A 17,553-nucleotide genomic window follows, 5' to 3' on the forward strand; every position below is an offset into this window, starting at 1 on the left:
TAAGACTCTAGAAACATGAGTCAGATTTTCCCAATATCTGTATCAAAACGGGGAAGCAGGAAGTAGAAAGTACAGTGGATTTTCTTCTAGCATCCTCAGCAAGAGAGCTTCTAAAAGGGCACCGTGCTGCAGGCGTGGTGGCATGCCCTTGGAGTCCCAGGTACCTGGGAGGCTCAAGCAAGAGGGTCACTTGAACCCAGTGGTTCAAAGCCCGCTTGGGTGACTCAGCAAGACCCTGTCTACAAATACAAAAACAAAAAAGGTACCATTCTGTAAAGCACACATTGTTTTCTTTTTAAGAGAGTACAAATTGATAGCTAAGCTATCTATCTCCTCTTTAAAGGAGCTGGTTTTGACGGAAACAAAAAATAAAGACAAAAAGAAACCCTGCTCCAGAAAACAAAAGGAAAGAGAGTATGGGACTCAAACACAGATTTGACTCAGAATGAAATCTAAACCATTCTGTAATGCAAGACCTTCACCTTGGCTCTGTAATGTAAATCATGCCAAGCCTGAGTTCATACCCAGAGGTTTCCTTTGTCCTTCTGAAATCTGGATTAAATGTTAGAATGTCACTTCCAACAGTTGCTTTGTCACAAATACTCTAAGGAATATTAATGTGTACAAATAAATTAATTGATTTAAGTTCCCTAATTGAATAGTATTCCAATATCAACAGTATGGTTGAAAACGTTTTTAGCAGGAGATTTTCAGTATATCCCATTCAAACAGTATTTCTGTTTAGTAAGATAAACTATGTTGGGTGTGGTAGTATGTGCCCAGAATCTGAACACTCAAAGGTTGAGGCAAGAGGATGAGCAGTCCAAGGCCAGTTTTAACTATCTAATTAGTATAAGGCCAGCATAGGCTACCTGAGACTCCATCTTGAACTTCCAATCTACAACCAGCTGGAGAATCCATTTAGCACAAGTAATGAATTAGCCGTGTGTCCCATCTAGATTTACACCAAAGTAGGATCATTCATCACAATCCACGAAGGAAGTGAAAAGGAGAATTTGCCAGAATTACAGGGGCAAGAAAATCAGCTGGAAATTGATTTCATGAACAAACTATACATGTTCAGACTCCTCTTGTTCATCCCTTCATATGTGTATATATATATATATATATATATATATATATATATATACCAGGTGATTCACACCTATGTGGAAAGTCAGAAACCCACAATCCCTTGCAGTACAAGAAACTAAAGAAGTAGCATGTAAATTTCCATAAGTAAGTCTAAAATTCCGGAATGGATTCTTCTCATTTTGAATGAAGGTAGAACACCTTGGAAAAAGCACTGGACGTTGTGAGAAGCACTGGGCAAAGAACATGGCAGAAATCCATGAAAAGAAAGGGCAGCTGAAGTATCTGGAAAGAGCCGTGGAGACTGGAGAAAAGGCTCAGTCATTAAGAGCACTTTCTGCTCCTGCAGAGGACCTGGGTTTGCTTCCCAGGACCCACACAGCAGCTCACAATAACCTATTATTTCGGCCCCAGGGGATCTGGTGCCCTCTTCTGGCCTCTGTAGGCACCAGGCATGCAGTGATGTGCAGACATGCATGTAGGCAAACATTCATACACATAAACTATAATGAATAGATCTTTAGAAAGAACATCAGCAGTTGTAGAGACTTGATGTCAATACCCCCTCTACTGTTCTATTAATATATTTCACTGTGAAGTCCTAATTTACAAAGTATAAATACCTCTAACCATGCCTTCGTCTCCTCCCTTGAGTCTACTTTGTATTCCCCCAAATTAAAATCCTAAATATATTTGTATATCTTAAACTATTTAACACTGTCTTCATCTCAATTCAGTTGTAAAACCAACTGGGGGCAGCTCAGTGGTTAAGAGTGTGTACTTATCTTGTAGAGATCCCAAGTTCAGTTCCCAGCACCCCCATCAGGCATCTCACAATCACTTGTAACTTGAACTCTCACAATCACTTGTAACTTGAACTCCAGGAGACCAGTGCCCTCTTCTGGACACCAAAGTTACCTGTACCCATAAAGGTGAGACACACACACACACACACACACACACACACACACACACACACACACACATACACCATCATCATTACCACCACCACCATCATCATCATCATCATCATCATCATCATCACAGTGGTCCATAATACAGCTGTGAAAATGATGGGCTGATCCACATGGGAAGAGCTCAGACCACATGAGCATCCAGAAAATTCCTCTGTATTACTGCAGTAACAGGAGTCATTCTAGCAGTTACAAAAGAACACATTGTCACAAAGTCATGAGGAGGAAGGAGACCATATCTACAACTTAAATGAAAAGAAATAGTGTTTTCAAAATACTGACACTAGCTTTTAACAAGTGGTCTTTAGCAATGTTCCATCTATCATCCTTCTTGGGCTGTAATGACAGCTCTATGACATATTAGTCATTTCATCTCCTCCCTCTGTCTCACTGTACGCATAGTCAAAATGCCACAGCTATTTTATCACAAGTGTTTGGTAAGCATCATGCTCTACAGTTTCTATAAAAATTAACTCAGGGAATTCAGGAAATGAGACTGGAAATAACGAGTGGGAGTCACTTCAGGTCCCTAAAACAAGAGGACTTATTTGACCTTAATAGGTCAAAGATTGCCTACTTAGAAGCAATTTAAGTTACTTAGATTTTAGAATGTTTAATCTATCTTTAATGACTACTATTATTATTATATTATTTCTACCATCAGCATTTCATTTTTGAGACAGGGTTACACCATTTAGCTCTGGTTGGCCTGGAACTCCCTATGTACACCATACTAGCCTCAAATTCAGAGAAATCTGTCTGCCTCTGTCTCTGCCTCACAGAAATCTGACCCTAGCCCTGCCCTAGCCTCCCAAGTGCTGAGATTAAAAGTGTGCTAAACTCATTATTTTTAAGAGAAATAAAAATGAAAAAACAGGGTAGTCCATCCCACAGACACCCTTCTTCAGGACAGCCACACAGGGAGAATTGATGCAGCTACTAAGGAATAATATTTTCTTCTAGTGGATTTTCATACTTACATAAGGATCTCCCCATAATATCATACTGCTCCCCTAAAACAAACCATCCTTTACACAACGCAATCACAGTGTTAGAAATCAGGCATCAGTAATTGCAACAAATGCTACATCTAGATATGGGTATCTTCATGACCTAAAGCAATGATTCTCAAACTTCCTGCAGGGTGGGACATTCCTTATATTATTTAATCTGTTATCTACTAGTAACTTTGCAGAACACACTCAAATGAATTTTTAGAAATTTGTTTGTTTGTTTTAGAGTTTCGTTTTTGTTTTTTCACTACTAGTGTGTATAAGTGTGTGAGATGTATGTGCATGAATGTCAGGCTTGTGTCACCACATGTGTGTTGAAGTCAGAGGACATTCCTTGGGAGTGCTTCTCTTCTTCCACCATGGGATCCAGAAACAGAACTCTGGTCTTCAGCCTATCCATTCTTTAAAGCTTTGAAAAATATAAGCCTAACTTATATTACTATTGTCAAATTCAACAGATAAGATTATTCCCTTAAGTTTCCTTTTTAAAATTAGCTTACAAAGTAATGGGTTTCATTGTAGCTTTTTTTTATACATATATGCCATTTTGCTTGGTTCTCATTTGTCCCTCTTTTTGACTGCCACTCTGTGTCACTGTCCCCCACCTCCTCTCAAAGAGGCCATTCTCTCACATTTCTAAAGTGGCTTGTGCATCATTTCTCTCAAGTCTGCTCAGCTATCAGCAAACATCTGTGAGGGACACTGGTGTATGGCCACACAGTTCCTCTTTCAGAGACCTGTTGAGCATCCAACTCAAGGCCCCAGCACTGCCCTCTACCACTGAGCCATACATACCTCTTTGGACCCACGCTTGGCAGAGTACTGGCCTAAATACCATGCATGTATTTATTGAAGAGACATACTTTACCTCTGACATTCTTTCCAAAGCCCATTGAAGACACTTTTTTGTTCACTTGTTCACTTGTGTTTGATTTCTCCTTGATGACGTCATCGTCACTAGCGACATCAGCAGAAAATTTTTTCTTTTTCTTTTTCTTGTGTCGAGGTGGAAGCTTTTTTGGAAAAGTAAACATTGGGAATATCACAAGAAACATTGCAATGGCACAAAGGAGGAATCCACTCCACCTAAAAAATTGGGAAATGTGAGTAGTATTTATGGCTTCAGTTTGGGAGTAAGAACAAATCATAAAAATAGATTTGTCATAATCAAACTGCAAAGAAATCATTTTACCTTCATCAAGTATAAGGCAGAAGAAAATTGAACAAACTGAAAAAATAAAGGTAATTTGCCTTCTTGTGTCATGAATGGAAAAATTCATAATTATACTAAGATTATAGTGATGATTATATTCAGCAACTTGATTAGAATGCCATTCAAGAAATCTGAATCTGGATTAGTTCTGCTAACATGGTTAGTTCTGCTATAGTGTACATTTCATAACAGTTTTTGTTTTATTTTGTTTTTTTGAGCCTGAGTCTCATGTAGCCCAAACTGGCCTCAATTGATTATTATTTCAGGGTGACCTTGCCTATCTGACCTTCCTTCCTCTCCCTCCCAATGCCAGGATGACAGGCATGAGCCACCCCCATACCTGGCTACCATAAATTTATTAGAAAAACAATAGACTGCCTCACATGCTTTAAGGAAGAATATGCTTAAAAGAAAGCAAGCAGCTCTGGTCAAATGTATTTTATTGGTCTGTTATTTTGTGATAGAGATCAAAGCTATACCCTAACTTTATGTCCAGTGGATTTCTGATTGCTGATGAGGCTTAAATATTTTTGCAAGTACTTAAGAATGTATTGCTCACCCTCACTTATCCAGGCCTCACAGTATTTAACAAAAATGATGGACATCAAGACACTCGGAGTTGATCTTTGTCATGAAGAACTTATAACTACTGTAAGCCAAAGATTTAAGAAACAAACTCCAAGAAGTATAAGAAGGTAGACAGCTGACTGTGAATCTTATTTTGCAGTTTATGTTCCAGAAAGCTTCCTAGGGGTGTATTGTCACCAATCTAGTGCTTGGGACAGGGTAGGTATTCAAAAATTTTGCCCAATACATACATTGGAAGAAATAGATTTAAGATGGGTGGCAGGTATCAGTCTTGGGGAACATAGATAGATCAGCATGGCTCCTTCAGAACCTGGATGCGTACGGGCCCTCAGCAATCATCCTCCATTACCCTCTGGAATTAAGAGTCTCCAAGCTGCTTTGCTATCTAAGCCCCACATCCTCCCTCCTTGAGAGGGCAGGCAGTGGAATCAGGAGATTCATGAGCTGTGGTTTAGACACATCTGGGTTTGGATCCTGTCTCCACCACTTACTAACTGTGAGATCTTGGGGAATGATTTCACTTTTCCTAATTGAATTTCTCATCTGGAAAGGGGGTGAAAAAATGCTTCTGAGAATCCTCAAATTTAAAGAAGAGAATGCTTATAACAGACCTAATGAAACACCCACTCCAAATCAGCAGCTAACGTGCAGTAGCTACTTTGGTTTTGTGTTTAACATAGATCTGCACTCAGACTAGATTTTCAACCTTGACCTAGCCCATGATGATGTAGAATTTCATGCCATCATTCAAGGTACACTCTTTGTTAGACTTTAAGATGTTTATTTAATATAAGTATGTTTTGATATGGGGGTAATGAACGCATTTGCCACATTCCATGTGTGGAGGTCAGAGGACAACTTTGTGGAATCGGTTCTCTCCCTCAGCCTTTATATGGGTTCTGGGGCATGAAGTTGCGTAACCAGACTCGCAAAGCAAGCACCCTTACCCACTGAGCTATTTTTCCAACCCTCGAGATACACCCTAACAGCCCAGAAGAAGGGAAGAATTACAGCAAGCAAATAAAAACGGGACAGTGTGGGGACAATCCAAAGCGAAGCAAACCAGCTCATATTCCTCAATAGCTTCAAGAACTAACCGTATGAAACATAAGATAATGACAGCTACCGAGCCACTGCTGAAGAGGACTCTGAGAGAAGCCATGACAGGAGAATGTGCATCGATGTGTTAGAAAAAGCCACCCCAATAACTGTTAACACTGAAAGGCCCAGGTATCTAAATCTCTTTCATGAACCAGTCATAAGATGGGCAGTAGACTGACAAATAGCCCCACCCATCAGTTCCTTAACCCATAATGCCACACAGAGGTTTTATGCAAGTAATTCAATTCCCGAAGTATTAATTTCCCAACCTGTAAAATGGGCACGATGTTAAAGGCTGCATTTGATTGTTAAAAGGCTTAAGTGAGTGTGTGTGTAAAGCTCTTGGTACAGTGCTTGACACACATTAAATGTCTGACGAATGTGAGCACCATTTCACCCTTCACTCTTTCAGCCTCCATTTAACGAGAACTCTTCTTTGCTGCTAGGGCTTGCACTCAATGAGAAACCTATCACCAGCAACACTACTGAACAGAAAAAAAAATTCAAATTCCTCTGTAAACAGACTCAGATAGTTCTAAACTCACAATCATTTATAGAATTAAGATTAAGTCATCAAGGGGAGAGACAAAATTATCTAACTATGGGTAAAATTCAAATGCCTTGGTCAAGTGGTCCATAATCCCGACTACTCAGGAGGCTGAGGCAGGAGGACTGCAAGGTCAAGGCCAGCCTTGGCTACAAGTGAGTTCAAGGCCAGCCTGAGCAACTTGGTGAGCTAAACTAAATAATTTAAATAAATAAAAAGCTAAACAGGAAGGCTGGACATGTATCACAGAGATGGAGCACTTGCTCGCCATGTGCAAGAGCCTTCGTTGAACCCCTATTGAACTGCACAAAGACGACTGAAAGCTAGGACATACTGGAGAGGTAAAACAGGACAAGCTGAGAGCTCGTCACAGTCTCCTCATTCCTCGCCACAGGCCTACAGCCAAGGCACAGGGAAGTCATTTCCCCAAGTCCACACAGCTACGAGGAGCACACTGGAGGAGCATGACTTTACGGTCCGTGCTCCACATCGAGCCACTCAGCCACCGTTTGAGTGAGTGCCTGTCCTTAGTCAGGTGAAAGTTTCTGCCGTCCTTCCTACCCCTTGCCCTTCCATTGGTGCTTGTCTTCCCCTCCCTGCGTTCCCTTCCTCCCACACTCATCTCAGGATATCTAAGTAGGTCACAGGGAATGCACTGGGCATTCATAAGCACATTTTAGGAATCTGTTTTCTAATGATGAACAACAATTTCTCGTCTGACTCATTCCAGAACTGCAAGGAAAACAGCTGAGATCAAAATTTTCACTATCAGTCAAGAACTCAAAACCCTATGTTATTCCCCTGTCACTGACAAGGGCACTCCTTTGTGTATGACTCACTTTACAGGCCAAGTTCATGTGGGTGTTAGCCTGTCTAACTTCAGTGAGGGTCACGATAAAAATCAGAACTGTCAAACAACATGTTAACTGCTTAGAAGTTTGTGTTAAGCATATTTCCCACCAACCACAGAGTTATGGGCCTCTTATCCTATAATAAAATAAAATAAAGCATTCCAAACCCCTCTTCAAAAAGTAATTGTGTGGCACGTGTAATTTCTAATACTAAAATACTGTCTTACCATAAAATGGAAATCTATCAGTATATACCTGCTGCTGATCCAGCAACATGAACTCAGGACACCAATATTTTCAGTTAGTGGCTTTGCTGTCATGAAGACATAGCTTGTTTTGTGCCAACTGAGGACTGTGAAGAACTAAACACTAGCCTGGCAAGCAGATAAATACTATCCCACCTACTGTTGGAATTCCTCGGAGTTCTGAGCATCACTGCTGTGGCAGGACCCTTAAAGTCTAGCAAGTGAGAGAACAATGAAATGTACAGCATGCTGGGGAAGCAGATTATGTCCAAAGAGAAAAGATCTGCCCAGAGTGGAGCAATGGAAAAGGAGGGCTGGAGATCTGAGCCAGAGGGGACATGTGCTTCTAAGTTTTTGTCAATGTCACACCAGCTAGGCTCACCAGGAAGGAAGGAATCTCAACTGGGAAATTCCCTCCATCGGACTGGTGTGGGCAAATCTGTGGGCATTTTCTCCATTAATGACGTGATATGAGAGGACCCAGCCCACTGTGGGTGGTTCCTCCCTGGGCAGGTGGCCCTGAGGTATGTAAGGACCCACAGCTGAGCAAGCCATGAAGAGCATGTCAGCAAGCAGCATTCCCCTGGGATTTCTGCTTCAAGCTCCCATCTTACGTTTCTTCCTTAGCTCCCCCCAATCATGGACCGTACTCTGTAAACTGACATAAACACTTTGTTCCCACAAGTTAGTTTGGGTCGGTGTTTTACCACAGCAATAGAAACCTAAGTAGGACAGAAAGTATTTTTTTTTCTCTAAAGCACAGAAAAGATAATGGAAGATAGGGTTAAAGCAACCTTTCAGGAAAGTCCCCTCAGGGGCACAGAAGCCCTCTTCCTGAACTCTGCTTAGACACAGTGACCCCAAACGCCTCTGTGTTAGTTTTCTGTTGCTGCTATAACAAGTTATTATACACACGGAGTGACTCGTATAACACAAGTTCATCAGCTCCAACAACACATCAACTTAGCTCCTAATTCTGGGCCTCAGGCATCTGCACATCCCATCTGAAAGTCCTAGCTAGAGAGGAGCCCATCTTTCCTTTCTAGCTTCTAGAAACACCGCCCGCAGCCTGCATTCTTTCGTTCCCAGCCCTTCCTCCATCTTTAGAGTGTCCTGCCATGACCTCAGCTGAAATCAGCAGATCTCTGAATCTATCTCCCTCCTCTCCTCGTCTAAGACACTCCCCCTTCTCAAAATCCTCAATTTGATCCTCTCTGCAAAGTCCCCTCACCACAGAAGGTCCCATATTCATAAGCTCTGGGGGTAAGGAAATGGCCACTGTGGAGGAGATTACCCTATCTACCATCTAATACAGGTAATGCCTGGCTACATTTTCCCCTCACCACTGGGGAAATTGTAACTGCAAAGTAGACCATCTTGGTAAGTGAAATGCAAAATGTAGAAACCACTCACCAGTTTCCGATGAAACGAGGGTCGTTCTGATCAAGGAGAACAGGATTTCTGGGATCGACATAAAAACCAATGAGTAGGCCACCTAGTAAATATCCTACTGCAGGGCCAAGTGCTCCCATGACGTACATGATGGCTGAGGAGACAGAAGGGAAAGACAACAGACAGACAGCGTTACACAAGAGCTAAAGTTCTCTGACCTTATTGTCACACCAAATATGTCACAGCTACGTTCTGTGGCCATCTTCTGAAATGTTCATGCTGACACAGGGCTTCAAACTTGACCCTTTATTGCACTGTCCCCTGTGGCCTTCTTACAGCATCAGAGTGACTTAGCAAGTTTTGTGGTTGCTTCTGTTCTGACTTCTAATATGAGTATCCAGGCCACTCCCTAGAACTACTAAATTCAAATTTCTTTTTATTAGCATATTTTTGATTGGGTATGATAACGGGTTTCATTGTGACGTTTCCATACATACAATGTATTTTTATCATATTCACACCCCTTACCTCCTCCTGTTCCCTTCATACCGATCCCCCTCCTCTTCCCACCTAGTCCCCCTCTAGCTTCGTGTGCTTTTTTTATGACTTAATCATTTTCATCAGGGTTGCCTCCAGGGTCTTGGGTAAGAAAGATTTAAATTCCATTTTTGAGAGTAAAGACCTGGGCTGGTTAATAAGGCCATCATTGGCTAACAAAGAGACATTGAAGGAAGGAAAGATTCTCCAAGGAGATAAACAGAGGGTGTCATTTGTCACAGCTGGAAGATTCTAGCGAGATGATGAATCTGGAGGGCAGGGTTGTCCTGAAGACTGGATTCAGTTGAACTAGCAGACACTGCTCAAGTGTCCACCGCCTACTAGCATTTTTGTTAATTTTAGAATCAAATAAGATTTTAGAATGCCTTTGGTTCATTGCTAATTGAGGAACCTCACTTTAAAAAGAATAAATATCCATAAATGGCATCCTTCATGAAGTATAAGTGGAAGGCATCAGCCACAGATTGACCAGAAAATAGTTTGTTAAAACCTGTCTAAAGAGCTTGGTGAGGATGTCCCAATGTACACAGGTCAGAAAGGCAGTCACTGGATTCAAAACACTTTTGCTGTCAAATGGATTTGTAGGGGAAAAACATTATTAGCATTATTTTTCTGGTTTTTTTGAGACAGGGAGCTACCCCAGGCTAGCCCTAAATTTGGGCTCCTCGTGCCGCATTAGCCTCCAGGTTATGGAGCTACAGGTGCCTGCTCCTCCCTATTCCTGCCTCTGCTTCATTTTTCCATATTTCTATTTCCACTTCTATAATTTAAAATTCTAAAATGCCAAGTTGGAAATCTGGAGGTGGGATATGGAATTCCTTGAAGTCATTGAAGACACTCAATGCACTCCTCCCCCATTTCCCCTACTGGAACTCCATGCTTGGAGACAAATCCATAGACACTTTCTTCAAGTCTCTGCTGCACTCAAGGCACGAATAACCAATACTGGAGTTAGGCATTTCTCATTTCTAGCATTGTTGACCATTTGTAACCACCAAATAGAGATGTTTAAATATACAGCCTTTAAACAGCATGTCTTTACCAGAAAATGATCAGGATGGCTTCACTCTACTTCATTATTCATGCCTGAAGAAACTTTGACCTTGTCACTCTTACATAAAATCACAGACAAGACCAAGACAGTAGTTTAATACATTCTCTCACCTTTCACACCATTACAAATATAAATCACAGCGCTCATTTCACAGAATCATCCACATAACAACAAGACTTCCATTAATGGTGCTTCCATTGTCCATCTGGAAATAGAGAACAGAAGCAAGCCTCAAATAAACAGCACCCTTCCAGAAGCGTGTTCTTCGTATACAAAGTTGGGATTTTGACAAACACCTTGGTAATTTCTCAGTCTACAGCCTCCACTGTCACTCAAAAATATAAAGCACTTTTTCAAGATACAAGTATTCCTGTATGCACAGGAAGGTAAAATTAATGTTTACATCTCTGAGCAAGTCAGACCCACTTAGAACCTAAGACTTTGAGGCCAAAGTAGGACACAAGTCATCTTCCCCAAACAGTTCTTCTGGCATGAAAGAGGCCATCTTGCACACACAGACCTGGAAGGGGAATGGCTGCCCTGCTGTTTGCCACTGAGCACAATAGCATGGACACAAGAAGAAGAGGATCATGTACAGCAAGTCCACACAATTATCCAGTAGATGGAGAATCTGTCAGACGACACCAGAAAAACCTCAGCTGCTTTATAAAGCTTTTAAAATTCAATAATGCAATAAGAAACATTTGCTTTTATTATATAGCAAGCATATGAAGCCCAAGCATCTAAGCTGGAATGTTGATAGGCTTGATCTTGTGTGGGTCTTGTGCAAGCAGCCACAGCTGCTGTGAATCCCTGAGTGCAGTGGAGGCTGTAGACTGAGAAATTACCAAGGTGTTTGTCTCTCTCTCTCTCTCTCTCTCTCTCTCTCTCTCTCTCTCTCTCTCTCTCTCTCTCTCACACACACACACACACACACACACACACACACACACACACACACGTTTCTTCAGGCCTGTTTTGTTTGCTTGCTTGCCATGATGAATACCCAACCTAAGGCCTTCCACATGTTGCGCAAGCACCCTACCACTGAATTACACCTTGTCCTTTCCTCAATATATACACATTCTCTTAATTCAGCTCCATTTAGCAAATCAGTTATTCTTGGAGAAGCCGCTAGTCATTCCTGTTCAGTGAGTTCACTTATTCATTGACTAACTGGCTGTCAAGGAAACAAACTGTTGAAGCAAACTTACACCACTCACCCTCCCACCCAAAACCTCCACACCCTCCCCACTGATGTTCACAGACACATCGGAAGTGCTCCCTCTGGAGTCCCAAGGTGGAACAGACTCTGGCCTCCGGCTATCACTCTAATCTTTTCTTTTAAACGTATTTTTATTAATTCTTTGAGAATTTCATACAATGTAATTTGATCATACTCACCGCCACCACTCTCCCTGACTCCTCACAGAAACACTTCCCACCTCCCTACCCCCTGACTTCCTGTCATTTTTTTAAAAAAATAACATATTGAGGGCCATTTGTACTGCTCACATATTCCTGAGTGTAAGGTCATTCACTACCCCTTAAAGAAACTGACTCTGTCTCACCCAGGAGCAATCAACTGTCAATAGTTCCTCAGTTAAGAGTTGGGCCTTGTAGGGTCAGGGTTGTGGCACATACCTTTAATCCCAGCACTCTGGAGGCAGAGGCAGGTGGATCTCTGAGTTCAAGGCCAGGCTGGTCTACAAAATGAGTTCCAGGACAGCCAGGGCTGTTACACAGAGAAACCCTGTCTTTATTTAAAAAAAAAAAGAATTGGGCCTCCTGAACCATTTCCCTGGGTTCTAAGCTGGAATGTTGATAGGCTTGATCTTGTGTGGGTCTTGTGCAAGCAGCCACAGCTGCTGTGAATCCCTGAGTGCAGTGGTCCTGTCAGACCCAGAAGACACAATCTGGCTCCAACCTCTGGCTCTTACAGCTTTCCGACCCTCTTCTACAGTGGTCCCTGGGTCTTCAGGGGAGGGTGATGTACACATTCGGTTTGTGCCTGAGCACTCCACTGACGCTCTCTGCATTGGTTTCTGTAGTAGCCGCTGCCCATTGCCCAGAGAAACTTCTCTGGTGGGATCTGATACTCTCAGTAATCTATGAGTAGAGAGAGGGGAATTTAGAGGACAGTTTGATACTGTACCCATATAGTAGAATAGTAGCTGTAGGGTCACCCCTGGGACTATGAACTTCCCACCCATGGTTTCCTGGCCAGGTTTACAGTATTTGGCATGTGTTTCCCTTTGTGGAGTAGGCCTTAAATACAATCAGAAAAATCTTGTACCTTAACATTTGTATAACTCCAGTCTTAAAGTCATAAGATCTGATGCCTAAATTTGGAGGTGATACTCCCAGAGTTGCTGACACATCATTGTTCCTTGGATGATCCACACCCTCCCTGGGCTGTTCTACCAATCTGTATTCTATGCACTCTTTCAGGCCCAAGTCCTCTGTGAGGACCCCTCTTCCCAAAGAGTCCCTGTAGACTACATACTGTCTGTTCCAGTAGCTCCCACACTTCAACAAGCAGACCTATCAGTAAAAGGCTTTATGTACTTATCCCTACTGTATGTACTTTTCTTTATAAACAAGGTGTGCACAGCATTGTCATATGCGTAGTATTTCATACAATCATACAGTCAGGTGCTACACACAATTCATCATCTGTTTTCTTAATTTATTCAAATACATCTTAAAGAAGGAAACATGAACCATGCTTTTCTGAATTTCCCCCTAACTTAAAACAGAATGACTGACAGATGAAGCACTGTAGCAACTATAGTAAAGAGACAATGAGGAGCTGGGTGTGGTGATGGCGCACACCTTTAATCCCAGCACTTAGGAGGCAGAGTCAGGTAGATCCCTGTGAGTTCAAGGCCAGCCTGGTCTGCAGAATGAGTTTCAGGACAGCCAGGGTTGTTACACAGAGAAACCCTGTCTCAAAAAAAACAATCCAAAAAATAATAAAAGGAGAAACTATGAGCAAAGACAGAGCCAAACTGCCTCAGTTTAGCCCCAAACCCCACATCTACACAATGGCAAGTTATTTAATCTCTACCCATGATAGTATAATTCCGTACATCAAACACTTGCACATAATGCATATCTGTGGTGATATATTGTGAACCCTAATAAAATTTGCCTGAAGGTCAGAGTACAGAGTAAGCCACTAGACTAAACATAGAAGCCAGGCAGTGGTGGCACATGCCTTTAATCCTAGCACCCTGGAGGCAGAGATCCATCTGGATCTCTGTGAGTTCAAAGCCACCCTGGACTACATAAGACTGACTCAGTCTAGGAGAGAAACAGAGCCAGGCAGTGGTGGCACACACCTTTAATCCTAGTACTTGGGAATCACACGCCTTTAATCCCAGCACTGGGAAGGAAGTGATGGCTGGGTGGAGAAAGGTATATAAGGCATGAGGAGACAGGAACTGAGGCCTTTTCAGGCTGAGGAGTCCTAGAGGTAAGAGGTGGCTTGTTCCTTTGTCTCTCTGATCTTTCAACATTTGCCCCAATATCTGGTACCAGGTTTTTTTTATTGTAAGAACAGTTTAAGATTTGAGCAACACAGCTAAGATATACAAAGTTGTATTCTTTACCTATGTACTTTCTAATATTGTTAAATGTTAATTTGGGGTGGGGAAGACAAGACCTGTAGCCCAGGCTGGTCTCATTCAGGACACCCATCTTGCTTCAGTCACCTGATTGCTGAGATGATACACGTGAGCCACAACACCCGGCATTAAATATTACTTGTGCAACTGGGTAGATGGTTCACTTGATAAACTGCCTATCGCACGGGCATGAGGAACTCAGTTTAGGTCTCCAGCACCTATGTGAAAACCAGACAGAGTGGCAAGCATCTGTCACTACAGCGTGGATGTGGGCAAAGACAGGCAGATCTCTGTGCCTGGTGCCTGCAGAAGTTAGAAGAGGTTTTTAGATGCCCTGGAACTAGAGTTACAGATGGTTGTGAGCCATTACGTGGGTGCAAGGGACCAGACCTGGGTCTTCTACAAGAACAAATGCCCTGAACCATTGGGTCTTCTCTTCAGCTCAGTTGTTATTCTGTTCAAATAAATCAGAGGGGTTCGTCCATGCCATATTGTATTATATTGTATTGTATTGTACTGTATTGTATTGTATTGTATTGTATTGTATTGTATTGTATTGTATTGTATTGTATTGTATTATCATGAGTTCATTCAGAGAAAATCCCAAGAGGACAAAATACAGATTCTCTAGAAATCACCCACAAGCTCTACCACCCAGAAAGTAACAGTAATAGTTATATAGATTGAGTATTCTTAACCTAAAATTCCTAAATCCAAACTGATCCAAAATCCAAAACATATTTGGTCCTAATAATTCAGATAAGGGACCCTAAAGCCTTAAAGGGATTAAAAACACATACTTTGCACTATTCATATGCTTTTACATTTTAAAATCAGATTTATATTGTGCCTACTATTCATTTTTTTCAAATAAATATCTCACATGTCCTGTCAATAACATTGATATAGCTAACTGGTGTCATCATACAGTTGTACCACATTTCATTTAATAATCCCTCATGGGTACTCTTTTGATTCACAAATGTGTAGTTACAGTTGTTCCTTTGAAGATGGTAGATGCCTATTTGAAGCTTTATCATATGTGTGGAGCACAGACTGAAACCCCAACAAACAAAATCATGACCTCCAGCTCCCAACTATATTCAAAACCCTCCATAGGAAGAAACCAGTGGTGCTGGGAAGGGCTGAAAAGGTCACCCTCAGCTGCCAAGCTCTCAACCAGCCTCCATCTTGGACTTTAGAGTTGGTTGAGTAAGGACAAGAGGAAGCTGGACTCAACAAAAACTCCCTAATTGTCCCACTGCCTGCTTCTTGCCCATGTTTCTGTCACTTGTCTGTGTCCCCATGTTCCTTTACCTTCAGACTTTCCAGTTTTGTCTTCTTCTTAAATTATTTTTCACCCTAACTTATTTTCATTTCTGCTTTTTTGTTTGTTTTGTTTTTTGGTGTTTTTTTTTTTTGTTGTTGTTTTTTCGAGACAGGGATTCTCTGAGTAGTCTTGGATGTCCTGGATCATTTATGCTTTTTTACATCATATCATATGAACTGCTTCTCTGAAGCTCACTTACCAACCATTCCATATTTTACTCTCTCCTGTATAGATTTAGCCTTGATTGCAATCTCTCCTCTTTTACTTTTTGCCTTCATTACGTTTCGTGAGCTGTCACGATCAAATGCCTGACAGACAAGAAGGATTGAACTTGGTTTGTGGGTTGAGTGGGTACAGTCTATCACAAAGACGTTTGTAGCAGTGAAAATGTGTAACTATGACTACACACATAGATCAGGAAGCAAAGAGAACTCAGATCCAAAAGGGTACTGAGAGACAGTCATTCATTATCACCCTCTTGTAACCCATTTCCTCTGGGTAGGCTCCATCTCCCGTTTCAGAAACTTCTCAAAGTAGCATCAGTAGCTGGAGAGCAAATGTTTAAACACACAAGTCTGTGGGGGTCATTTTACATTCAAATCATATCATTCCACCCCTGTTTCCCTAGACTCATGGCCATCTCATAGTGCAAAATGCATCCAGCCTAACTTTAAAAGTCCCACAGTCCTACAGTTCCAACAGCATCCTCTAGCTCTGTGTCTAACATCTGAGGTCCACAGTGGAATCATCTGAGTTTAAGAGTCTCAGGTAGCAGTCCCTACAATCCCTGTTGCCTAGAGCACATGTGGGCTCTCTCGTAGGCTGGCAACATTTAAGAACTTTAGCTTTCCTTGGGAGATGGCCCACTGTCCTGGCATCTTCAACATCATAGGATCTCCGTTGCAACTCAGGCTTCATCTTCACAATGTTGTGCAATGCCCTTCAGGGCCTCCTTGACCACAGGAAATCTGACCCTGTCACACATTTCCTAACTTCAGTGCCTTTCTGAAACCTTGGTGCCAGTTCCCATAACCCTATAACATTTGCATTCTCAATTACTTCAAACCAAAAACTATGCTGGTGATGACAGCAAATTCTACAACGAACACAAGATGTAACCTGGCCCCTCTTCACCATAACTGCAATAGCCTTTGAGTGTCTGGGCGGCTGGACCTGAGAAAACATTGCTGTAGGTGGTCGTGTTGGGACACAACTACTCTACCTATTTAGGCCTCTGCTTTTAAGCACTTTCTTCCTATATGAAGCTTTTCCAAATGAGTATATGTTGTTACATTCTGGAGGTTTCCACAAGTGAGGTCTTCTCCCCACCCCCAGGTACTTTTCCTACTGTCCCAGGGAAAAATAAGGCAAGGTTTCTCGTTAATTGTGCAAATCTTTTTTAGCAATTATCTTTATTTTGTCCTCAGCTACCTGCCAACTTTAAATCAGCTCATGCTTCTTTCTTGGTCAAATTAAGTTTTTCACAATCTTTCTGCTCATCTTCCTGTTCACTGTAAATTTGGATTAAAGCAATATCACCATGGCAAAGCCTGGATGTTATGTTGTCTTAAAATCTCCTCTGGGGGACGCAGAGCAATGTCTCAGCAGTTGACTTCACACATGGCATACCTGGTTAACTGGGGTGATGATTCTCTCTCATATCACCCCAGTAGGGGGACAGGTAATTTGTAAACCCAAGGTCTCTGAAGAGGAACCACTGCACTAGACAGCCAGGACACTGGTTCATCTGCTCCCAAGTGGCCCCAGCGACCTCAGTGGAGACTAGAGGGAGGAAGTAAAGTCACCTGAGGCCACACCCTCCTGCATTTCCTTAGTCCCTATCAAGCTGCCACCCCCATTTCAAGAAGAATTTAGAAATGTTCCTTCTTCATCACAAAAGCCTAACCATGCTGCATTGGAGAGGGTCACAGACATGGTTGTTCTGGTGAGTTGATTCCAACTCTAT

General features: G+C 42.0%; 1 protein-coding gene across 5 annotated transcripts in view; it reads right to left on the minus strand.

The window, feature by feature from the left end:
• The window catches only part of Slco5a1 (solute carrier organic anion transporter family member 5A1), a 168,918-nt gene that overhangs the window by 86,828 nt on the left and 64,537 nt on the right, over window positions 1–17,553 (minus strand). For all 5 annotated transcript variants that reach the window (XM_052718376.1, XM_052718375.1, XM_052718373.1 and 2 more), the window contains exons 3-4: window positions 9,038–9,170; window positions 3,948–4,165 (exon numbers count right to left, since the gene is read on the minus strand). In XM_052718376.1, the coding sequence (XP_052574336.1) occupies window positions 3,948–4,165; window positions 9,038–9,170 (351 nt within the window). The remainder of the gene's footprint in view (window positions 1–3,947; window positions 4,166–9,037; window positions 9,171–17,553) is intronic.

The sequence above is a fragment of the Peromyscus californicus genome, unplaced genomic scaffold (assembly GCF_007827085.1).
Source record: "Peromyscus californicus insignis strain IS unplaced genomic scaffold, ASM782708v3 Scaffold_5__1_contigs__length_169319896, whole genome shotgun sequence".
Taxonomy (NCBI): domain Eukaryota; kingdom Metazoa; phylum Chordata; class Mammalia; order Rodentia; family Cricetidae; genus Peromyscus; species Peromyscus californicus.